The sequence below is a fragment of the Penicillium hordei genome (genome assembly GCF_028827395.1).
Source record: "Penicillium hordei strain IBT 12815 chromosome Unknown utg000006l_segment0_segment0, whole genome shotgun sequence".
Lineage (NCBI taxonomy): Eukaryota > Fungi > Ascomycota > Eurotiomycetes > Eurotiales > Aspergillaceae > Penicillium > Penicillium hordei.
The window spans coordinates 1,725,411-1,749,758 of NW_026623147.1; the positions used below are offsets into that span (position 1 = coordinate 1,725,411).

General features: G+C 50.2%; 8 protein-coding genes across 8 annotated transcripts; 4 read left to right on the forward strand and 4 right to left on the reverse strand.

The window, feature by feature from the left end:
* Nucleotides 1-111: 111 nt before the first annotated feature.
* Nucleotides 112-4,614, forward strand: N7537_011345 (DEAD/DEAH box helicase; the record flags this gene model as incomplete). Its single annotated transcript, XM_056902399.1, has 3 exons — nt 112-125; nt 248-3,882; nt 4,316-4,614. The coding sequence occupies 3 exons, from the start codon at nt 112-114 to the stop codon at nt 4,612-4,614; spliced, it is 3,948 nt and encodes a 1,315-aa protein (XP_056747686.1).
* A 191-nt stretch (nt 4,615-4,805) lies between these two features.
* N7537_011346 (uncharacterized protein) lies at nt 4,806-6,008 on the forward strand (the record flags this gene model as incomplete). Its single annotated transcript, XM_056902400.1, has 1 exon — nt 4,806-6,008. The coding sequence occupies one exon, from the start codon at nt 4,806-4,808 to the stop codon at nt 6,006-6,008; it is 1,203 nt and encodes a 400-aa protein (XP_056747687.1).
* A 343-nt stretch (nt 6,009-6,351) lies between these two features.
* N7537_011347 (vacuolar protein sorting-associated protein 35) lies at nt 6,352-9,422 on the forward strand. Its single transcript, XM_056902401.1, has 5 exons — nt 6,352-6,579; nt 6,669-7,306; nt 7,378-8,369; nt 8,421-8,969; nt 9,028-9,422. The coding sequence occupies exons 1-5, from the start codon at nt 6,440-6,442 to the stop codon at nt 9,343-9,345; spliced, it is 2,637 nt and encodes an 878-aa protein (XP_056747688.1). The 5' UTR covers nt 6,352-6,439; the 3' UTR covers nt 9,346-9,422.
* Nucleotides 9,423-10,223: 801 nt separating this feature from the next.
* Nucleotides 10,224-14,448, reverse strand: N7537_011348 (uncharacterized protein; the record flags this gene model as incomplete). The annotated part of the gene is made up of 4 exons (XM_056902402.1): nt 10,224-12,446; nt 12,501-12,745; nt 12,821-13,970; nt 14,116-14,448. Coding segments are annotated over 4 exons (3,951 nt in total), but the record flags the coding sequence as incomplete, so codon positions are not given.
* Nucleotides 14,449-15,454: 1,006 nt separating this feature from the next.
* rho2 (uncharacterized protein) lies at nt 15,455-16,419 on the forward strand (the record flags this gene model as incomplete). Its single annotated transcript, XM_056902403.1, has 5 exons — nt 15,455-15,489; nt 15,653-15,731; nt 15,808-15,813; nt 15,876-16,067; nt 16,132-16,419. 5 exons carry the CDS (start codon nt 15,455-15,457, stop codon nt 16,417-16,419), a joined length of 600 nt encoding a protein of 199 aa, XP_056747690.1.
* A 716-nt stretch (nt 16,420-17,135) lies between these two features.
* Nucleotides 17,136-17,866, reverse strand: N7537_011350 (mitochondrial 54S ribosomal protein mL40; the record flags this gene model as incomplete). Its single annotated transcript, XM_056902404.1, has 2 exons — nt 17,136-17,479; nt 17,641-17,866. The coding sequence occupies 2 exons, from the start codon at nt 17,864-17,866 to the stop codon at nt 17,136-17,138; spliced, it is 570 nt and encodes a 189-aa protein (XP_056747691.1).
* A 526-nt stretch (nt 17,867-18,392) lies between these two features.
* Nucleotides 18,393-19,877, reverse strand: N7537_011351 (RING finger domain protein; the record flags this gene model as incomplete). The annotated part of the gene is made up of 1 exon (XM_056902405.1): nt 18,393-19,877. One exon carries the CDS (start codon nt 19,875-19,877, stop codon nt 18,393-18,395), a length of 1,485 nt encoding a protein of 494 aa, XP_056747692.1.
* A 995-nt stretch (nt 19,878-20,872) lies between these two features.
* On the reverse strand, nt 20,873-23,791 carry N7537_011352 (Aim21 family protein; the record flags this gene model as incomplete). Its single annotated transcript, XM_056902406.1, has 2 exons — nt 20,873-22,809; nt 22,861-23,791. The coding sequence occupies 2 exons, from the start codon at nt 23,789-23,791 to the stop codon at nt 20,873-20,875; spliced, it is 2,868 nt and encodes a 955-aa protein (XP_056747693.1).
* Nucleotides 23,792-24,348: the final 557 nt, after the last annotated feature.

Genomic DNA, 24,348 nt, shown 5'->3' on the forward strand with positions numbered 1-24,348 from the left:
ACCTCCTTGACCTTCACAAATCACATTTTCTCGTGATATCACCTAGCTAGGGATCTTCCTCCCGAGCATATACTTTCCACCAAGCACTTGACCAGGAAATGATACCAGATCATGGACCCCCAAAGGTGTGTTTTAGATCTCCCTTCCTTTTGCAGTATACTGCAAGCGATTTGAGAGACATCTGAATATATTTGAAACCCCCTCTAAGGAATTTGTGGAAGATGCTAATCGATTTAACCTATTAAAGGATGTGCCGTGACTTCGCCAGAGGCAATTGCCAATGGAAAAACTGCAAATTTGCTCATGTGAACAATGACCAAAGCCGTAGCCCAAAAGTCCCAACTAGCCAGATCCAACGCCCTGAGCCCTTGCCCCGACGAGATCATGGCTTCCCAAATGCAGAAAAAACATTTCGAGTATGGCAAGGCAGCATTCCTCTGCGCGCGACCGTTATTCGTCCCTCTTCTGGGAAGAAAACGACCATCTTCCGGAAAGCGAGGGAACTGATCGAATCTGATGCCAGCATACGACAAGAAGTTATCCGGACATTGGCGACTGAGGACGGCTTGCGCCTTGTCTTAGACCTTGTCGAGGAGAATTTCGAAGACATGGATGCTGCGACGAGAGACCTAATTCTCAAGACTCAGGTGCTACCATTTCTAGAGACAATCTCAAATCCCGAGGTTGTCTCCTCTCTGGTACTGGAGCAGGCGGTGGGCACAATCTACAATGTCTTGTTTGGAATCGACGGATCCAGAGCAGCGCGATGGCTCAATTTCATCTGTGGGGTTCTCGAAGTCGACACCACCAATGAAGGCAGTGCCATGTTACTGGAGGCATCTCTACACACGTTTTCTCGCATTGCGGACCTGAATTCTACCGCTCCTATCCAGGACTGCCTGCATGCCGTTGCACAAAGATTTGAAACTGTGTTTACCTCGATGAATAGTAAGGATGGCATGAGCGGTAGACTTTATCAATCTCGGCTGCACCTTGATCGTCTTCTTCAGCGCATGGAGACTGGAAAATCGCTCCCAACGGGTACGCCGGAGAAGAAAGCCAAGAAGGAAACCAATGTCGCTTTTGTCGCCAACCGCGAGAATCCCGGGGGCAGACACAACAATGACTTCGACGACATCTGCCAGATTAGGATCATGCCTAGTTTTGAAGAAATCCGCAGCCTTCGAGGGGAGTACTTACCCGTTAATAACCCACTTCAGTGGCATATTGATGGTATCGACGGATTGCTAGATCGAAACTTTCGGTTGTTGCGAGAAGACACCGTCGGTCAACTTCGAGATGCAATCCACCACGAACTGAGTCCGCGTGCCCAGCAGTCACAAGTGCGCAAGTTCGTATATCCTAAGTCCTTGGTGGTCAACCTCGAGTTCAATTGGCTTTCGGGTCTTTACTTCGAAGTCGACTTCCCTCAGCCTGCTTCTGTAGCAAACTACACACCCATGATCCGCGAGATGTGGTGGCAGAACTCAAAGCGTCTACAGCCCGGTGCGCTTGTGTGCCTGATCATTCAAGAAGATGTGGTGTTGTTTTGCACCGTCACGCATCGTGACATGTCACCCAGGCGTAAAAGGGATAACGTCCGCCCACAGGATCACATCCCCCCACAGAACAGAACAGAGCCAAGGACATTGTGGAAGAGCCCAACAAGAGGCTCGGTTATGTTGATGCTGGTTGATTCCCGGTACGCCAACACTCAAGTCCTTCTGGACCTTTTTGGTCCCAAGCAGCCTACTATGTCTCTGGTGGAGTTCCCAGGAGTAATTCTTCCGGCCTTTGAACCGACGCTCCAAGCACTTCAATCAATGAAGGTGGCCCAAAACCTACCTTTCTCGGAACTATTTGTTCCGTGGGTCTTTGAGAATTTTAACATATCCGATATGGCTCCTCCATTATATGCTTCGCAGCCTGGCTTTGCATTCAATCTCCGCTGCCTCATGAAGGATGATACTAATTTCTTCGTCCGCGTTAATCAACCATCTGACGTGAAATATGTACAGGATCATTCAACCCTGGATAGTGCACAGGCTCATGCATTAATCAGTTGTTTGAAGCGAAAGCTCGGTTTAATACAAGGGCCACCTGGTACCGGCAAGAGCTACACTGGTGTGGCTCTTGTCAAAGTTTTACTGGCAAACAAAGAGGCAGCTAGAGGAAAATTAGGACCTATATTATGTGTTACATATACCAATCATGCTCTTGACCAACTTCTTGAGGCTTTACTGGACAACAATGTGACATCACAAATCGTTCGTATTGGATCCCAGTCCAAGTCAGAGAGGCTGGAAAGATTCAACCTTCAAACTGTTGCCAAAGATACAGCAAGAACAAAGATGGAGAAGAAACAAAGATGGTGCACAGCTGAAAGACTCTCATTGTGTGAGGATGACTTTCGGGCCCTTGACCTGAAAAAAGAACTTCCCATTGCTCGTCTCAAGTCCTATATCCATCGGGCAAATTCCCGGCACCACGATCAGCTGTTTGCACTGGTTCGGCAAGATGGCTTTTTGGGAGTAAAACCCCATAGTCCCCAAACAGCACTCAATTCCTGGCTTGATTCAGCACCCAAAGACAGTACTCGTGCACGGCCTGTGGGCGAACTCATGGGCGTCAGTGTTTTTGAGATGTCTCAAAAGGAACGACAGCATCTTTACAACCGCTGGGTTCGTGATTGCCGAGCAGAATTGGATGAAAGCGTTGGGCAAATAATTTCCTCTCACAAGGCCGCCAAACAGGGGTACGATAGCGTCCAGGATGAGATGCACTTTCGCTGCCTGGCCCAAGCAGACGTCATCGGCGCCACTACTGCGGGACTTGCTCGCAGACTGGGTATGTTTCGAAAGCTTCCATGCAAGTTCATGCTATGCGAGGAGGCTGGTGAAGTTCTTGAATCACATCTCCTTACGGCGTTTATACCTTCTGTTGAGCATGCAATCCTCATTGGTGATCAGCAACAACTTCGCCCTCAAGTCCAAAATCACGATCTTTCTAGCGAGAATCCTCGGGGTGGTGCGCAATACTCACTCGATATCTCCTTGTTTGAAAGACTAGTGAGCTCAAACAAAAGCCCCATGGACTGCGGAGCTCCTTTCAGCACGTTGGAAACACAGCGACGAATGCATCCATCTATCTCTCGGTTGGTGCGTGAAACCTTGTATCCAAAATTGAAGGATGCTCCATCTGTCTCGGAGTACCCGGAGATTGCGGGGATGCGGAAAAGATTATTCTGGTTGGATCACCGAAAGCGAGAGGGAGGATCTGATGCCGATGCTATGTCAACCTCTCATTGGAACATTCATGAGGTCGATATGACCGTTTCACTCGTCAATCATCTTATTCAACAAGGTGAATACAAACACGGGGACATCGCCGTGTTGACTCCGTATCTATGCCAACTCTACCGACTACGAAAAAGGCTCGATGAACTCTTTGCCATTGTAGTAGGGGACCGTGATCGAGAAGATCTCAAGCAGGCGGGCTATGGGGATTATGAGGCCGAGGCCAAGCCAAAGATCAAAGCAGCCTTGTCACAGACTCTTCGGGTGGCCACGGTAGACAATTTCCAAGGCGAAGAAGCTAAGGTTGTTGTGATCTCTCTAGTCCGAAGCAATCCAAAGAACCAATGTGGCTTTCTACGCACTTCCAATCGGATCAATGTTCTGTTGTCGCGAGCACAACATGGCATGTACATCATCGGCAATTCCGAGACCTCGATCCATGTTCCCATGTGGGCTCAAGTCGTAAAGATTTTGAAGCAAGATCAGAATATCGGAAAGGCCCTGGAACTGCAATGTCCTCGCCATCCAGATACACCGATTGCAGTGTCGACGCCAGAAGATTTTCCAAAGTTCTCTCCAGAAGGAGGTTGCAACCTGCGCTGTGTCAACCGGCTAGGCTGTGGACATGCTTGCGCTCAGAAGTGCCACTCAGATCTTCTTCACAACGCTGTCTTTTGCCTAGAGCATTGCCCTCGGCCCTTTAGTGGCTGTAATCACTCATGCCCTAAGCGATGCGGGGACCCTTGTCCGGAGAAGTGCATGGTCAACGTATATCAAAAGGACAGAACACTCCCATGCGGCCATCTAATGCCAAACCTTCCTTGTTGGCAAGATCAAAATATCTCAACAGTTCGCTGTCTGATGCGTGTAGACAAGACGATCCCGGGCTGTAATCATACCATCTCACTACCATGTCACACCGATGTGGGATCAAAAGACTATCGCTGCCTAGCTCAATGCCGCATCCCCCTGCCTTGTGGACACTTGTGCAAGAGGATGTGTTATCGCTGCGTCACTAGAGGACCCGAGACCATCCCAGAAAACCATGGAAATTGCCAGCAACGATGTGACCGGAATCATTCTACGTGCGCTCATACCTGCAGCGTTCCCTGCCACGGTGAGGAGCCCTGTCCTCCATGCAAAGCCCCTTGCGAAGTGCACTGCGGCCACTCCAAGTGCCCACGAAAGTGCTTCGATCCGTGTACTCCTTGCGCAGAAGAAGAATGTCTTTCAGCGTGCCCTCACAGCGTCTGCTCGATGCCATGCGCAGCCCCTTGTGATCATGTTCCATGTTCCAAGCGATGCGACAAAAAGCTAAATTGTGGGCATCAGTGCCCGTCAGTATGTGGAGAAAATTGTCCTTCGTCCCCCTTCTGCCAAACCTGTGGAAATAAGGACATCCGAAATCATCAAGTCGATTTCATTCTGGGTCAAACGTACAAAGAAATCGACCTGGATGAAACCCCATGCGTATTCCCCAAATGTGGCCATCTCTTGACGATTGAAAGCATGGATGCGCAAATGGACATGGCTAGCTATTACGAGATCGACGCTAATGGCAAGCCCGTCTCCATCTCGGTATCATTGGCTCCGTTCTCTATTCAAGACATCAAAACATGCGCCACCTGTCGTGGCCCATTGAGAGATATCGCCCGATATGGCCGACTGATTCGCCGAGCTATCCTTGATGAGTCGACGAAGAAATTGATCATCTTACTCAACCAGGAATATGTCCCCCTTGCAACGGAACTTCCCCAGCTTGTTCGTGAATTGCACGAAACCAAAGGTCAAAGAAAGTTTCCTTGGCCAGCGGTGATTCAGATATCTGGCTCGCGAAGTCATCAAATTCAGACCATGGGAGAAATCATCCAGAACACAAATCCAGATCGATGGAATTCAATCCTTGACCTACGAAAGCGCGTTGATCTCTATCGCCGCCGTGTGAAACCCGAGGAGCAACCATTCGAGAGAGTTCGGAGAATGATTGAAAATGCTCGACAACGCCAAATAATCAAAAAAAATACTGATCATGTCGATAATGTGCTACAGACCAAAGGCTTCCTCCAGGGTACCGCCCTCCTAATCCGTCTGGACATTGCTTTGCTCGTTGACCTTTTGAGTCTCGTTTCCAAAGGACGACCAAGTGATGTTATACCTCGATTCGAGCTTGATCTACAGAGGATAAAGGATGATTGCCAGACCCTCATCCAGCAAGCCGTCACTCACCAACGACTTCTGCAGCAGGTAGAAGGTCATATTTTCCTAGCACAGCTCTCTGCCCTCGAACGAGCACATTGCCTGACACCGGAAAAGAGGAACATAATCTTGAGAAATGGCCAGGTTGCCATTCAAACAGCTCAAGGTCTTTGCGATGCGCACCCAGGCCAGACAAGAGGTTTGGCAGATGAGGTTCGCAGCGTTGAGAAGATGTTGCGCGGAGGCACCTTCTACACAATTATCACCAACGAGGAACGCATTGAAGTTCTTTCGGCAATGGCTCAAGAGTTCAGAGGAACTGGGCATTGGTACTACTGTCGTAACGGGCATCCGTTTACCATTGGCGACTGTGGACTAGCCAGGGAGACGAGTCGATGTCCCGAGTGCGATTCCCCGGTGGGAGGCGAGCATTCTCTATTGGCAGACGGGGTTAGACATGCGGTGGACTGGGATCTGGATAGGGAGAGATTGAATCTTTATGGGAGAGGTGGTTGATTCTGTTGCTCGTTGCGTTCATCCTTTGTGATTAGGCAACCCAATTTGTTGCCATATGGCAGGTATTAAGGACACATCCAAATTTTTTTTTTAACCTAGATGACCTTTGAAAATTCTAGAAATATAGAAGTTAGACTATTTAAAGCTTTATAGGTGAACGCACTGGCAACAAAAGAGGTGTGTGGTATAAACAACCCTGGAGTCGCTATCCGCTACCGTGAGTCCACGGGGTGACGTCTCGGGGAGTCTTAAGGTGTCACGCCCAAGCTTATCCTCCACTCAACTTCCTTCCGCTCTTCCCCCCTCCCCCATTATTCCCACCTTGATTCTTGTCACATGAATTGATTCGCAAATTTTCTCGCTAGCTCATTGTCTTTGCATTGCATGTGTTCACCCTGCTCTCCCCTTAGCTTCCGCCCCTCACCCATTCCATGATGGCTAGCCCACCACCCGTCACCGAGGACCAGAACCGCCTCCTCGAGGAGGCATTGGGGGTGGTGAGGCAGCAGTCGAATCTGATGCGCAAATGCCTAGAGACTCCTGGAAAGCTCATGGATGCACTGAAATGCGGGTGAGCTCCCCCCATGAAACTCCCCAGGCAGCGACCTCGGAACGTGCGCAATGCGTTCGTATGCTAACAGCTTGAAATTACCTCCACAGATCGACTCTTGTCTCCGAACTACGAACCCCTAGTCTCGGACCGAAGCAGTATTACGAATTGTATATGGCCGTCTTTGATGCGCTGCGACACCTTTCCGTCTACCTAAAGGAGAATCACCCCGTCAACCACCTCGCCGACCTATACGAGCTCGTTCAGTATGCCGGCAATATCGTCCCCCGCTTATACTTGATGATTACCGTGGGTACGGTCTACATGTCTGTCGAAGATGCGCCGGTCAAGGAAATCATGAAGGATATGATGGAGATGAGCCGCGGCGTGCAACACCCGATCCGTGGCCTGTTCTTGCGATACTACCTCTCCGGCCAAGCACGGGATTATTTGCCCTCCGGAACCGGTGATGGCCCAGAGGGTAATATGCAGGATTCGATCAACTTTGTTTTGACGAATTTCGTGGAAATGAACAAGCTCTGGGTTCGGCTTCAGCACCAGGGCCCCTCACGAGAGCGGGATAGGCGCATACAAGAACGACGCGAACTGGAGTTACTCGTCGGTAGCAACATCGTTCGACTCAGCCAACTGGTTGACCTTGAAGGGTACAAATCGGGTATCTTGCAAGCGCTTCTTGAACAGGTTGTACAATGTCGAGATGTCCTGGCGCAAGAATATCTCTTGGAAGGTATGGCTCTCTTTTTTCTGTTTTACTCGGAAAATATTCTTGCTTGGCCCATCTGCTAATATGGTCAACAGTCATCACAAAGGTCTTCCCAGATGAATTCCACTTGCACACCCTGGACCTTCTATTATCTGCCATTGCCAGACTTAACCCACACGTGGATATGAAGAAAATCGTCATTGGTCTTATGGACCGTTTGTCTTCTTATGCGGCCAGGGAAGCAGACTCAACGGTAGAGCCACAAGCACGGAAACAAAGCGAGGAAGAAGCTGTCACCAAGCTATTGCAAAAGCTCGAGCTTGCCAAAGAAACCAAAGCTGAAGAGCCAAAGGACGCTAGCACCGATGATACTTCCAATGAAAATGGTGCCGAGAACGGCGAAGCAGAAACACCCAAAGAAATCCCCGAGCCTGCTGAACCGCCAACAGAAGAAAAGCAGGTTGAGAATGGGGACGACGCTAAGTCTGGTATCCCAGCAGAAATCAAGCTGTACGATATCTTCTACGATCAAGTGGTCAATTTGATCAGAACGCGTGTATTGCCGATTCAAGATACCATGGCCTTATTGGTATCACTTGTCAATCTGGCATTGAATACCTATCCAGATCGGTTAGAGTACGTCGACCAGGTCCTGGACTTTGCGACGCAAAAGACTGCAGAATACACTGATCATGCCGATTTGCATTCGGCGCCAACCCAACAACACATCCTCCACCTTCTCAATGCTCCTCTCAAATCTTACATCTCGATCTTCACAGCCTTGGCGTTGCCACATTACCTGCCCTTACTGAGCTCACAGTCATACCCCACAAGGAGGGCTGTTGCGGGCGAGGTCATTCGCAGTCTTTTGAAGAACAAGATCTTGGTGTCCACAACGGAAAACCTCGATCGTGTGCTCCAGGCAGCAAGAGTATTGATCAAGGAAGGCATGCAGCAGTCTGTTGGATACCCTGGGTCACAGTCCCAACGGCGGGGAGGAGAAACCGATGAGACGGTAGAAGAGCAAGGGTGGCTTGCGAGACTCGTGCACTTGATTCAGGCACCGGACAATGACACCCAGCTAAAGGTATGATCAATTCCCAGATGCTGTATCCCTACAACTAACAGTGCATGACAGCTTCTCCAAGCAACGCGCAAGGCATTGGCCGATGGTAATGAACGAATCCGCTATACTACCCCTGCAATCATAACGGCCTCGATCCGATTGGCCCGCAAACTGAAGTCGCGCGAGCATTACGACGACAATTGGCAATCACAGTCTTCGGCTCTATACCGATTCATGCACCAGAGCATCAACAATTTGTATCAGCGCGTAAATCCTGGTTGCGCCGATCTCGCACTGCGACTGTTTGTCATGTGTGGCGAGGTTGCCGATCAAACCGGATTCGAGGAAGTCAGCTACGAATTCTTCGCGCAGGCATTCACCATCTATGAAGATGCGATCAGTGACTCACGCGCCCAGTTCCAGGCCGTCTGCATTATTTCAGGCGCCCTACACGGGAGTCGTGGGTTCTCTAAGGAGAACTACGATACTCTCATTACCAAAGCTGCGCTGCACGGAAGCAAACTCCTCAAGAAGCCCGATCAATGCCGCGCGGTGTATCTCGCAAGCCACCTCTGGTGGGTAGTTGAGAACCCTCAACGCGAAGAAGATGATCCCAAAGATGTAGGTTTTATCTCCAATTCAATGTCTTAGTATCTCTTAACTGACGTCAACTTTTCAGCTCTACCGCGACGGCAAACGGGTCCTCGAGTGCCTCCAGCGTGCCCTCCGAGTGGCTGACGCCTGCATGGATACCGCTGTCTCCGTCGAGCTCTTTGTGGAAATCCTGAACCGTTATGTCTACTATTTCGACCAGCAGAACGAGACCGTCACTACTAAGTACTTGAACGGTCTCATCGAACTCATCCACTCCAACCTGCAGACGAATGAAGACGAGGCAAATGCTAATCTCGACGGCCCGAAGCGCCACTTCCAACGCACGCTGGAGTATATTCGCTCTCGCGAATACGAAGGCATTGTGACAGATCCACCGAAGTAATTGCCAGATGAGACCTTCAAGAAGCACTGTATGTCATGTGTCCTGTGGGATTTCTGCTTTGATCCTCCTAGCAGGACTTTTTTTTTTGTGCTCTACTATTTCCTTGGTCTCTTTCTTTCTCTTGTTCCTGGAAGCCCGCCTCTTTTTCTCTCTTGCTACTCCCCAGTTTTCTTTCATTCCTAGTATATACAGGTGTATCATTGTCTCCAGATAACACCACACCCTTTTAACGTGGTTTGTGTTGGCCATGGACAACCTCTGTTTTTCCTTTTTGTAGAACAAACAAGCACCTGGGCAGCACCGATGTGTTGGTTAATCATCGAAAATATGATCATATCCATAAAGGGAGCCATAGTGAATTCTTCTGGAGTATATATATAAACCCTATCTGCATAGCATGTGATGAATAGATATACATCTCTACGTTCCTAAATTCTATTCTTAAGTTCTACGCGGAAACCAACAAAACAAAGCCGAAGAAACCTTCGATCATGCAATTGATCAAGACGATGACGGAGTGGGAGACTAACCCTAACTCCACGGATATCGCTGCATAATGTAGAAAGGCCAGAGACTCATACGGTACATGAAAACAAATCCGGATGCCATACTTCAAAAAGTAAAGCATCCAACCATATTGGAAAAATACCAAGCAAATAAAGAACCCATATCGATAGCAGTAACTCTTTCGAGTAGAAAGATGTCGGCAGATGTGTGAGTATGACGTTAATCCATGACGCTTCAATAAAAGAGGAGGGAAAAAAAGGGAAAATAAAAAGAAATGGATGAGAAGGCGTTTCAAAGTCGTTCCAGCAACAGTGCAGAAAGGGGGCCGAGAAGAAGATATATCCCAAGGCCGGGTTGGCATCAAATCATGATCAGGATAGAGAAGTCCCGCCGAATAAGCCAGTCGGAGGCGAAGAATACTGTCGCAGCACGGAGGGCCCACCGAATCCACTGAATGGGGCTGGGTGGCTGTTACTAGGGATCGGACTGCCGATATCGCCAGGCACAATGCTACCCCGATGACCAGAGACCGCGCTGTTGGGGTCGGGCTCGAATCGGACAGACTGCCCACCTGGGCCTTCCTTGATAGAGAACGATCCGCCACCATTCTGTGGACTGCCTTCTGTGTCGCAGATATCAAGCATTTCATCTAAAGAGATCGATGGCTCGCCCGAGTTGCGTAGTTGCTCCACCTGACCGAGAACAAGGTTCACATCGTGGAAGCTTCCAGCACCCTTCTGCGGGCTGGTCATCGAGTTCAGCTGCTTGCATGCTTGGATGACCAACAGGCGAATGGTAACGGGTCGAGAAGTGTGGGGCCGATGATGACCACCCGCTGCGAAGGCATTATTGGGAGGCCAGCCAGTTCCGGTGGGGGTGGGTCCCCATGTGGCAGGGAAGGGGGAGCCCCCAAAGGGCGTCGCATTCCATGTGGGGTTTCCCATTGGAGAACCAACCGCGAAGTTACTGTGTGGGGATCCTAGAGAATCCGAGAACAAGGACGATCCTTGGAAGCTCGCTCGGGTTGGCCCCGGGAATGCCCCGGGTGCGGGCGCACCAGGCAATGATTGAGACAGGTTTGATGGATATGTAGCATCGGTGTCATCAAGAAGCGCACTGCTACCTAGATGAGCACTCAAGCCATCCACTTCTCGCTGCACTGAAGCATTGCCATTGTTCTGCCGGTCCTGTGCGGAGCTAGATGGGCGTTTGATAGGGCTTGGCCGTGTGATGGGGAATGGCTGGGTCCCAGACTCTAACGGGGACCGGTCAAATGAAAGAGAGGGCTGCCTGGAATGCGCTTTTGATAGACCGGCTTGCTGTAGAGGGAATGCCCCAGACACTCCATGATTGCCAGCGAAGGGAAGGCTGTGTCCAGGATCAGGGAACGCTCGGCTCGGCGGCATGGGGCGTACACCGTTCATCCCAGGCGGCACGGGAATTCCACCAGACCCGTTGAATGATCGCAAAGGGTTCATCATCCCAGCATTCGACGAATACATCGATTCTGGAGGGTGAGTCGATCGAGGACCCATTCCTGGTATGCCCGGCGGGTTGAACGGTAGACCACCGAGGCTAGAGAATGCTGAAGGATTTGTGCGTCCTAACGGTGACAGAGGAGCGGAAGGCTGAGGATGGTGCAAAGGAGGCTGTTGGTAACCTTGTCTGGCACCGAAAGGCGCGCCTGACTGCTGATGACCCATGGAACGTGGGGAGATGGAAGGGTGGTGAGAGGAATCGGCGCTGTTAGGTTGAGAGTGGGGGGAGGATGTAGAAGAGCCATGGTGAGATTGTTGACGAGGCCGTCCCGGAGTCGAGACCTTGGGAACAATAGGTGTTGCCATAGGATAATGCGGAGACTGTAGGAAACCAGGAGGTGCCTGAGACTGGAGATTGTATGGGATGACGCCTGGTAGAGTGTGTGGTGGCGAGGTTCTGACTTGCTCTCGTTTTCCACTACGATCTCGGATTTCCTGCTCTCGTGCTGCATCTCGGTCCTTCCTCGCCTGATCTTCACGCGTTTTGCGCTCACGCTCCTCTCTGGTTCTTTTTTCAAAGGCCTCACGCTCTTCTTTCTCTTTGCGTTTGGCATCCTCTCGCTTCTTCTTTTCCTCTTTGTGTTCTCGTTGCTTACGCTCAGCTTCAGCTTGACGTTCCCGCTCTTCTTTGAGTCGTCGCTGCTTCTCAGCTTCTTTGCGAGCACGCTCTTCCTCTTGCGCCTTTCGTTCGGCATCACGTTTTTTCCGTTGCTCTTCGCGCTTCAATCGCTGTTCTTCGAGTTTCTTCTCTTGCACAGCCTTTGCAGCTGCCTCTTCAGCCGCCTTCTCGGCGTCCCGGCGGGCTTTCTCCTCTTCTTTTGCTTGTCTTTGCAATCGCTTCTTATCTTTCTTCTTTTGCGCTTCCCGGGCCTTTTTGGCATTGCGCTGCTCGTTTAACGTCTCCTCTTGGAGGAGCTCGTCAATTAGCTGTTTTTGACGTTGTTCGGCGACCTTCTCTCGATATGCCGTCATGACTCGTTGTTCAAACATTCGGGCAGCAAAAATCTGGAACATCCGTCGGCCTTCCTGCATGCGTTGTTCCTCCGTCATGGCATCCTATTAATAATATTAGTAAATGGGTCTGAACAGTATGAAATCGTAGACGCGTACCATTTCGTCCTCGTCGAACTCTTCCTCTTCTTGACTATCATAGTCCTCATCGTCCTCTTCGTCATCGTAGTCCTCATCATCTAAAGGACCATGATTATGTCCATGGAAGGACTGATGTGCAGCAGCTATTCCGTACTGTGTATCTTCCTCTCTTTGCATTCTCCGTTCAGCCAATTGCTCCATCATATCGATGAAATGTTTGCCATCATTTTTCAGGAGATCGTCTGCAACTGTAAGAATTCCATCTGGTAGAAAATGATCAGTATTCAAAGTTAGACGTCAAACCTCTATGGTGTTGGTAAAGTGATCTTGTTGCATACCTTTCACAGTTAAACTGTTACCAAATGCAAAGAAATCAGCCCGGGCTGCTCGAGCTTCATCATCTTCAAGGTCCTCGTCGCTGTACAGCTCTTCGTCATCCTCTTCCTCCTCATCCTCGTCTTCCTCTTCATCATCCTCTTCCTCTTCTTCGTCGTAATCCTCTTCTAAATCCTCATCGTTGTCTTCGGGTAGCTCCTGGACCCGGCTCCGCGACGGATGAAACTGGCCGTGTGTCCTAGTATGCTGCCCGGGGGATCGAAGGGGTGGTTGATAGAGTCGAGGAGGAGGAATGATGGGAGCTCCTTCGTCGAATGCGCCTTGATTGTTATTCGCGTACTGTTCCAGCTCCTCGTAGTATGCGTCGTAGAGGACTTCTAGCTCTTCTTCAATCGCGGTTCGTTTCCGTCCACAAACTGTACAACTGCAGGAGTGCTTTTGCTGTTCTTTCATTTTCTTCAGAACAGCATCCTTTTCCACTTTAACAAGTTGGCGTCGCTCTTCTTCGCCGAGCTCAAACCAGAAGGTCCTGATATTCTCGCGTTCTTCTAGAGTTGACTGGTTCCAGATGCTGCTATTTTTCATAGGTTTTCCAGTGAATCGACTGATGTATGGCAAGGATTGAGGAGGCCGAGGAGGGTGGGAGAAGGTGGCGGACGGGGTTGAAAGCGGAGTGGAGCTGCGATCAGCATGATTCTGGGAGTCAGATCGAGCTTTCCTATTTTTCTTCCTCTTTGAGGTCTCGCCTAAGGCAGTGTGGTGATCATCGGGTCCGTTCATCGTTAGTGGTCCGCGGGGATGTTCTGGTGACGCATATCCGTAATGATCACCACTTGCTGTGTGGTGGTGATTATCGAGGTCATATTCGTGGTCTTCATCGTAGGAGCGCTGTTCATCTGTTGCTAGCAAGTCCGCATCTCCGGAGGCGTAAGCGTCGGGATGTTCCGCGGCTAAGCGAGCAGCTTGTTTCTGTCGGCGTTTCTGCTTCTTGCGATTCACAGAAGGCGCAGATGTCGCTGTCGATCCGGTCGATGTGGTGCCTTGGGGACCCCGCGCATGGGTATCGCCGTTGGTTGCTGGAAGCGGAGTTGCTGACATATGGGTCGCCATGGTGGAGGTGAAATAAGCTGTAGGGACTGCCTCAGCAGCATACTAATACCGCCAGAGCAAGCTTTGAGTTAGAAGTGCAATGTCAGAGAAGGTGGGTGGTAGAATGAGGAGGAAAAGCGGAGAACGGAAGTGCCAAAGAGCACTACCAACAAAGCTCCGATGACTCCACGATCTGGTGTTAACTTACCGGAATTATTCCCCTTGGCGTATTCACGCACAAAGAGTCAATCGCGTTCTTTGTTATTTGCTTAGAAGACACTTCCGTAGTGGCAAACGTGAGGGGTGAGATAGGATAAGGACACGGGAGGAGGGGGGTTGAAAGACAATGATCTCGGCGGGTCACGACGTGTCTGCGCTTCGGATTAGCTCCTGGAGCACTGGCAAACCAGCGGAGAAAAACAAACAATGAGTTAGAATCAGGAGCAACAACCTTGGAAGATATCAAGGCTGAGTGAGCGCAGAAGGTACGAGAGATCGAACGCCAATGAATGGATGGAGTGATGGGCTTTCCAGCCTTCTGGCTGGTTGTCGTGCCGCCGCAACGGGATAGCCGCTGCAAGCGAGCTAATGCCTTAATCCTCAGGCTCCAATCTCAAATTGTAAGCTTTAGAGGTAGTGTCTTGATGGTAGGAAGATATTTCAAACTGTCCACTGTAGTAAAGTTTATATATCAAATATTTCAACTCTTCAGTCAAGTTTCCCTTCCTTGGTTACAAAACTAAACAAACTATATCTTACTGTTCATGCTGATCACTATATTGCTTTGAGTCACATGATCATTGACATACCCGCCTTTGATCTGCCAGCAATATCTCCCTCTACATCAGGCGGTGAATGGGTAAATGGGCAAGGGGAAACAACTATGAGCGCTCTGATCCACCGACCTGGTGAGACACGGAGAGCGCTAATTAAAAATATCTCCTAAGGTGATAAAACAAGAGAGAGTGGAAAAAAAAGGGTCCCCATAGGATGATGAAACTGCAAAAGATATCCATGTCTCTATTAATATTTAGTACTATTCGTACTCGGCGTAAGCCTTAATAAATGAGGTCTCCGCTTGGAGTAATTGTAAACGTCTTCCTCTTCATCTTATCTTACTCTTCAGCTTCAGCCTCTTTTTCTATTTTCCCCCAAACTTCCGCTCACTCAATTTCTACCCTTTCTCCTCTCTCTTTAAACCCCCTATAATTTTGAGGTTACCTAGGGATTCCCGTGTCTACGTCAAAACCCCCCCAATCATTAGCCTCAGCCGCAGCGCGACCTTTCCACCACCCCCCCCTCCCACAACAACTCGTCACATCACTGTTTGGGTGCATCTTCAGGCCACCCATTCATCTTCAAGTTCTCCCTATAATCCTTTTGGGCCGCTATCTGCCCAGGGCTGGTCTTTCCTTACTATCCGTGTCCGCCAATTCTCGTAATCAGCTGAAATCTGACTCGGAACTCCGCGTCATCTCGCTGATCCACAATAACCTCCGCTCTCCCATTACCCTTGTGTATCACGAAAGGGTTTTGCAACCTTCATAATGTCGCAACAGCAGGATGATAATGTGATGCGAAGGTATGTGCAGCCCATTTTTGGATGTGGTGTCTTACATCCCCCATCCGGTATGGCAAGAAGATTATGCAGGACTGGAAGTGGCAGCCTAGCACCTCCGATACCATTGCCGGTGGGATTGAAGGCAAAGTGGTGTTCGCATGTACTAACCTGAAGCGCTTGATAGGAAGCTTGTGATCATTGGTGATGGTGCATGTGGAAAAACTAGTTTGCTCAGCGTCTTTACCCTCGGGTACTTCCCAACTGTGAGTTTAGTCCTTAAACCCCTACAAGAGGCCCCTAGAAGCAGAGTCAAGTGGCTAACATGTTATTATATCACAGCATTATGTTAGTGCTCTCGACCTCGATACACCTCGTCCAATCACATCTCTGACATCTCCCCCCGTTAGGTACCAACGGTATTTGAAAACTACGTGACGGATTGTCGTGTCGATGGCCGTTCAGTCCAATTGGCTCTGTGGGATACAGCAGGACAAGAAGACTATGAGCGCTTGCGACCATTAGCCTATTCGAAGGCCCATGTCCTCCTGATTGGGTTCTCAATGGATACTCCAGATTCGTTGGAGAACGTGAAACACAAGGTTCGTTTCAGATAAATTCCAAAATAGGCAGTGAATCGGCAGTGGTACTGATCTGCGGGTATAGTGGATCGACGAAGCAAACGAGCGATGCCCCGGTGTGCCGATCCTTTTGGTTGGATTGAAGAAAGACCTTCGTGAAGACCCATTGGCAATCGAAGAAATGCGCAAGAAGTCACTCAAGTTCGTGACGACAAAAGAGGGCAGTGATATCGCAACGTCGATTGGAGCCCGCAAATATCTTGAATGCTCGTCCCTGACGGGCGAGGGTGTTGACGATGTATTCGAGGCAGCTACCCGTGCTGCATTGCTCACGTTTGACAAACGCAAATCGTCTTGCTGCGTGGTTATCTGATGATGCAATTTGGGATGTGCAAAATGCCGACTCTTTCTCTGCCAGCGCGCGGTTTTTCTGTTGACTTGGGAAGTTGATTGATACTTGGTGTCAACCATGAAGATATCAATCGACGCTCCGTTGTATCATGCATCACTGGTGTTTGGGAGGATCTTGTGCTAACCCGGGTCGATTGATCTGGGTACGATGTCTGCTTTCCGGTTATTTTCAGCCGTGTCTTTTCCCTTGCAGGTATTTTCTTACGTCTTTCTTTTTTGATCAATTGCGTCTTCGTGGCTGATGCTTATGCACGTGCAACTCCGGATTCCCCTCCTTCTTATCACTCAATTCCCCGAAGTACATTGCGATCTCACTCATTGTGTTCTCTTCTTTTCATGTAGTAATTCTGGTGCCTTTGTTTTCAGCGCTCATTTCTCATACATTGTGATCACCATCCCCTTAGGGTACTATATAATCAACTATCTCCTTTCGGTACCTCATACGCTGTAGACATATCCTATACTCCATATCCATACAGAGTATCGCACAGGAAACGCATATGTGCAAGTCAAATAAAGTGTTATGGAGCTTGAAATGCAAACTAGTATATCAATATAAAAAAAAAGAGAAATGCATATGTTACATAGCGCCAAAATGATACATATTGTGGGCCCTCCAGTCCAATGAATCTTCAACCCAACATCAAATCCAACCAGACAATCTCTCCATCAAGTTCTCTATTTCTGACCAGGCTTCTTCCAATCATGGTTCCATCCATCAGAAGGAGGAGACTCAGTCTGCATGCGAGCATACTCGATAGGGAACATATCAGTGAAGATACCCTTCTTGTTCATCGAGACGCGGAACAGCTTTCCTCCATCGCCCGCACCAGTGCGTAGCTCCTCACACGCATCCTGCATGCTCTGGTACTGGCGCATCATCTCGAGTTCGTGCTTGCGGCGCTGCTGGGCCTTGAACAATTGCCAAGCGCGGTGGATGGTCCAGTGGCGGAGGTAACGGTTGCGGGAGAAGCGGAGGGGACGGGGGGTGAGAGGGTGGTGGAGGAAGTAGCGGATCAGAGCTAAACAGTTAGAAAGCGATTGTTAGTTTTTTGTTCTTTTCTTTCTTTGGCCTTGGACATAAGACATGTTTGGTTTGGCTGGGGGGGGGCTCGAGCTTGGGACTCGGGACTCGGGCCAAGCGTGAGAGCATGAGAGTTCGGCGTAGGGGTATGGCACATACTAATGCGCTTGTCAACTACAGGACCGTTGCCCTTTCTCGCGGCCATTGCGCTTGTTGTCGAGAATGGCGCTGATTGAAGGGCTGCTGTGACTGGGCCGAGCTGTTGTGTTTGGCGGTTCAGGGTCTCGTGGCACGTCCGGGAAATTGAGGGGCGGACCGGCGCCATTGACATGGGAATCTTGAAGACATTCGCGAGAGACGCGAGCGCTGGCGATAAGGACTTCATTGTGATGGTGGTCTGTTGGATGGTAGGAGTTGGGAGGGCTCGATGTAATTGAGGTCCACGGGGAATAATTCCTTGACGGCAGAATCTTGTCCGCCTGTTTAGCCGCGCGCTTGATGATATTAACATTACCGCTGCATGCATTACCTAGTTGCGAAGCAATTTATACTTCATGTCCTTTTAATTAATTTAATTACAAAATGGTAGAATTTGGGGGAATCCGATATATTCACGACAGAAATGCCTACATCTGATGACTTGTCAATTAAGACAGTGTTGAGGTTTGATGATAGGTACATATAGAAATTGATACACGACTTTTGTGCAGAGATCATGACTTGATATTTTTGTCGAATAGAGCAATATAGAGGTATTCATCAGTATCAAGAATCATCAAAGGCATCATGTGTAAAATATCCCGCCAAAGCCGTCAAAGGGAATGCCATAAACGCCATAGAATGCAGTCAATGCGCCGAAGATGAGAAGAGGAAAGTGGGATCGATTGAGAGAAGAAATGATCTGTTCAAAGCTATCCAGTGGACCGCTTTGTGGCATGGTGTTTCTTAGCTCGATCGTAGTTCAAGACCTTGCGGCGACGGTGTGTTTGAGCTAACTTCCACCGGCAATACAGGACCAGCGCATCCTTCAATAGAACAAACATGCACCCGCCAACAACACTGCGACCCCAGCGGGTCTGAAGTAGCCCCAAGCGACCACGGTCCATGACTGAGGATGTCCATGACTTAGGCAGAAGGTACTTCAACAGGCCACCCATCGACGCTGAGACTGCTGGGAATACGAGTGCTCCGAGTACGACATCAGCGAGATTGCTGGTATCAGCAATGATCTCGTTCTGTCGCCGCCCAAGTCCTAGTGGGTTGTTGTTTTGCCCAGCATCTTGTACTCCGTTAGGGCCGCCATCGGCATCTTCGTCCTGCCCGACTGGAAGGGCCTCAAGATCCGGCTCGTTTCCATCGCCCATTTGCAGCTCAAGATCGATCTCCATCAATATCTGTCCGTTCCCATTATCACCGAACCGGTTGAGACCCTCCGCCTGATCTTGCTGTTGCGCATCATCCAAGATTTCTTCCGCAGCGCGGGGTTGTACTTCGGCAATCCATTTCCGTTCCAGGCCGCCGAATAATCGTTCGTAAAGCGCTCCGTAAAAGCTTTTGACGTATGGCAGCGCGGCAAACGTCATAGCCGGTGTGGGTGGCCACAAGTCGAAGTCGGGTTCTTGTCCCGGGTTATGCGCAGCGAAGAAAAGAACCGGAATGGCGGGAAGCAGGCCTTCGGCATACCGAGTGCGTGAGAATATTAAGACGAGCGGGATGAGCGGCAACCCGATATTCATCCCGGGATTCCATGGGCCCTCCATTGTCTCCTCCATGATCTGTTTGGCCTCCTCGGTTCCGAAAACAAGGTACATTGAATAAACTCCATGCGCGCAGCACCCGGCCCATACAGTGCCGGCCACTGTGAACATCATGCCGGGAAGAACTAATCGGCCTGCTACGCGCTCAACTAGTCGAAGTATATCGACCACATAGCTTCGCGGGCGAGTGACCACGATTTCCGTCTTGCACTGAGGGCACATCATTGTTACGCCACCACCGTTGCTTTTGCGCGACCGGGGATTTTCCATGTCGGCAAGCCAGTCAAGCAGACATGCCTCGTGGGCTGTTAAGGCACAAGGGCAAGGCGACCGCCATTCCAGATTCAGTGGCGAGTCCTCCGTTTCATCTGTATAGCAAATCCAGCATTTGCGCGGCTCGTCTTCATCCGAGATATGGGAGGGTTTTGATGATGGACTGAGTGATTTGCTGGAAATATCCGATCCGTGGCTTGGGGTTGATACACTCTTATTCAAGAAAACGGTTTCAGTGTCCTCCATCGACTCGTCCTGAGGGGAGACGTTCTCTTGAGAGATAGTGTTTTCATCAGAATGGGCAGATGTAGTGTCATCTAGCGATCTGGTTCTGCCTGCTGCAGAATATCCCGGGACGGACGCCATCGTAGTGGAGACAAGGGTATGCAAGTCAGGGCCGATGAGAAATGTCGAGAGATAGTGCGATAATGATCTAAATCGAGCTCGATAAGAGACGAAGAATGGGGTTCAGCATCTTCTGAATAGAGAGATGAACTATATGGAAGCTGATGAAGCAAAAAAATGTCTCGAATTTTCCCCCAGAGCACAAGAAGAGAGGAGCTCCATTCCGCTAAGTGGAGGTTGGAGTCTCTTTAAGTTCGGCTGTGAGCCGCGGCTGTCAAAGGCGGTCACGTGGGACAATCACGTCACATTGGCCATCGAGCTCAACCTCAACCCGGAGATGGTGAATGCTCGTCGGACATCTACAATGTTTAGATATAAAATTGCTTCCGCATTTGTTTCACATTCTATCTCACCTGAGGTAGGATATATTAGCGTGGAGTGTTTGCCCCTTATGCACTTATGTCTGAGAGATCAGGCTTTATTTGATCTCGGCCCATGTATAGATAGGAAAACAACTGGGTAGTATAAGAACAGTTCAATCATTGTTCCTGGTCCTCTTATCTCTATCCTTTCCAATGGTATGATAGCCCTCTGCTCGCTCTGTGTCTTTGTAGTTGTCTAGAGTTTTGAGGCCGTGCTAGTGGTGTTTGATTGGTCTAATTTGCAACAGGGGACCTCGGGAGTTCTACCTTGCTGGGCGCCGAATTGGACTCCGAAGGCATGTTGCAGTCTTAATACACATATGTATCTGTTATATGTTGTATTGTCCCCTTCAGGACAAGGCATGTATGTAGCAGGTCTGGGATGTTGATGATATATCAATTTGTTTAACTACGGAATACTACAGTTGTCTACATAGAAAGGTAAAGAAGATGTCGGAATTTGAACCAAGTAACAAATCAGTTATTAAAAACGCAGAAAGGAATACCTATGGTGTGATCTGGCGATCTGGTGAGCAGGAGTGGAACATAAGCGACATCATAGGAAAGCGAGGGGTAATCAATCCACACACCCAACTACTGTTTAGGGTGAATGATACCATCAGTCTCCTTCTTGCCGTCAGCTGAGGCAGTCATATCTTCCAGGGCATCATCCACTTTAACTGGAGTCGAGAAGGATTCAGCCATCGCCGCGGCAACAGCTGCAGGTTCAGACGCAGGTTCAGAGGACTTTGTCACGTATACGTTGTTTCTCTCCTCCTCATTATCTGCTGATTTGGCTGCAAACAGAGACGATTCAGTCGGTTCCTTGAGCTCTGCTGGAGTCTGAACAGGCTGCACATCCGATGTTGTGGCTCCGGGCGATGTCACGTCCTCCGCAACGGGAGATTCAGGTGTTGGGTCTACAGATTCGCCGGCGGTGTTCTTGGCGAGTGGAGGGGCCATTGGGTGTTCGATGGGCACACATGGTTCTTTCACTGCAGCGGAAGGCTTCCCCTCGTCGTTGTCTGTCCCAACAACCAGGTTCCCATCCTGGCCGACTTGCCAAATATTCAAAGCTTCCGTGATCTTAATCTCTGGAATAGTGGGGAGTCTGGAAGTGGTTTTCTCGACGGCTGGCTTGCGTCGTGCTGGGCCGCGGGCTCTTCCCTTGCGAGCATCGCTCAGAGGCTGCTTCTCAACCGGCGCCTCGGGCTCCTTTTCCTGAGGCTTGGGCTGTTGTGGGCCAAGCTGCAGGCGTGAATTGAGATCGGTGAGGAAGCCCGCCTTCATGGCTGCGATCTTGCTTCCACCCGGACGAACAGGGATTGCGGGTTTGGCCTTGACTGCAGGAGCTTCTCTCGGGGCTTCAGTAGTGCCTGCTGTGGCCTGGGGGCCGGATTTAGCGGGACGGGTAGGGACCTGGGGCTTGGGCCTCTCTGGGATTGTTGGTGGCTGGCGCTTCTCGGTCGGTGAGATAGACTGAGGCTGTCTTTGCGGGCGCGGGGGAATTCCAGGCTTGGAAGGCACTTCCGGACTTTTCAATTCTTCTTTTGCAGGCTCAATTCTGGTCACCAGCTGGTGACTATCGGGAGCATCTTCCCAAATATCTCTACTGGGGAAACGCTGTTTCAAGGTGTCTGGTCGCGCGGGGACCTTGTCCTTGGCGCTCTCACCTTCTAGGATGTGAGCGGCCACTTGATGAGGGTCGACTTTGGTGTTCTGCATCCTGCGTGTGGCCTCTTGCTCGGGTGTCTCGAAAATTTCGGAAGAGTCTCGCTTAGGCAGATCTGGAGTGGTGACAGTGGCCTGAAGCTGCAGACTGTCCGGAGTATCCTCCCAGATATCCTGGCTAGGAAATCTATGCTTGAGTGAGTCGGGCCGTTTCTTGAAACGATCCGCAGCTGACACGGCTTTCTCATTCTTAGAATCCTCTTCGGGGAACAACGGCTCATACTCGTCCACGTCTTCAAGAGGTGTATGCGTATCCTCACGCGAGTCATAACGGGTCAGCACCGGGAATTGGCCTTGGGCGCTTGCTGATCGACTGTTGGAACGACTGTGCGTGACACTGGGGGTTCGACTGCGGCCATCATCCTCGTAGCTTGCCCGACGATCAAATGTCGGCGAGACGGCAGGATGTAAGTACGCCGACTCAGGGCCCACTTCATCGGCAGCTAAAATTGGCTCTTCCTCCTCCACGGCATTCTCATATGTCGGCTCATCCTCTTCTAGCGCGGGGGTTGGGGCAAACCCGTCCGGGTGGTGCAAAGGATGCATCGGATCATCCACATGGATTACGCCACCATCACGATGTCCATGCGAACTGGATCTGCGTTGACGCAACGGGCTTGCGGTGTTTTGCTTCTCCATGGCTTCTGAAGGGAAACTCATCTGTCGAAGTGGCGACTCAACACTCGGCTGGCTTTCGAATCGAGCGTCAGGAGGGGGGGAAGCAATTTGATGTATGTACTCGTCGGACGCGATATACCCGACTTCCTCTTCAGGGGTTCCCACAACGTTTGGGGAAGTACCTGGATACAATTAGCTTTCAGCCGACAACACAATTGCTTCAAAATCCTCACCAAGACCAGAACCGGTCTGGGCTGAGCTTCGAACAATCTTGTTCAGATCATCGCTACTCATTGCCCAATCAGGACGCGGAGTACCGACACCAGGGCCATATTGTCCTTCTTCCTTCACGAATTCATCGGGATGCTTTTCATACCAAGCCTTCTCAAACTTATCGGGATGCTGAATACCATGTCCGTGCAAACCGTAACTACCAGGGGGGAGGGAAGAGTCCCGAGCACTACGAGTGCGGTTGTGGTTACGGCTCGACCGCTGCGAGCCTTGTTCAAGGTACGGGCTGGGGGATGGTGCCTGAACCTCACCGGCATGGGGATACATGGGGACGCGGAACCCCTGCTCTTCTTTGGTATGAGCAGAGTGTCGGCGCTCATTGGATACAGTTGAGGATTCGGCGCGTGAGCCACTCGTTCGGGAATGTAGTGAACGACTTGAACGTTCTGGTTCCTCGCGAGCAGGCGAAACGCCTCGGCCTAGTCCTGCCGCAGCAGCCTGTCGGGAATCAGTGCGGGTGACAGCCTGGACTTTTGCTTCAGCACTTGATATCGGCAACGAAGGTCTCGGTGCATGGATCTTAAGATCACTGCTAACATTGCGAGTCTCCGCAGGTGTCTGGTGGTGGTTATCCCCCACGTTTCCTGGGTCGAGATCCGCATATTCAATACCCTCCTCGCCGAGAGACGGTATTGTGACGCTTGGGGGACGTGGAGGCAGATCATTCGAAACGGTACGGCTCATGCTAGGACCGGTCCATTCATTGAACGGCGAAGGTGCATAGCTATCACGCAAGGGCGAAACAGAACGATCATTGCGGCGGTTGCCCGGGCGCGGCGGTATCTTGGGCATTTCTAATGATGAAGATGACAGCGGTGGTTTGGGAGATCGAGCCGGTCGAGGAGGGATGGCCGGAGCAGCTTGGGTTGACATGATGAAGTTCTGGGAGCTGTTAACAGGTCAGCAGCAGCCCAACCGGACACCCCACGAAGATGCTTGGCCCTATGCGGGCTAAAAAAAACCAATGGATACACGGCCCCCATCGACTTGCAGGGATTGGCGCAAGTGCTATGGATATGCATCAAATTGATGCAAGACTTTCAGGAGCAGACGGGCCCTTGCAACTGATAAGAGCATACAGAATGATTTGCTTACCCGGATATGGTGAGAACCAGTTTCAATCCAATTGGAACGACAGTCAAAGCGTGCAATCAAAACAGTCAAGAACTGCAAAGCAGATAATTGAAGCAATTCCGAAACTGAGTTTTGGGGAAGAGAGATGATGTATGCTCTTTCTGCCACACCTGACGTGCTCTGACCGCAACAGATAATGGGCGTAACGTACTAATACTGTATCATTACAGGCCAGGTAGCAGAGCCAACTACAACGATCCGTTGCATTCAACGCCCCGCCTATGAGATCAGCATAGAGCCTTGATTTTCGATCTGAATCTTGAGGCATTTTCCTTCTTTTATTCCTGCAAATCGCT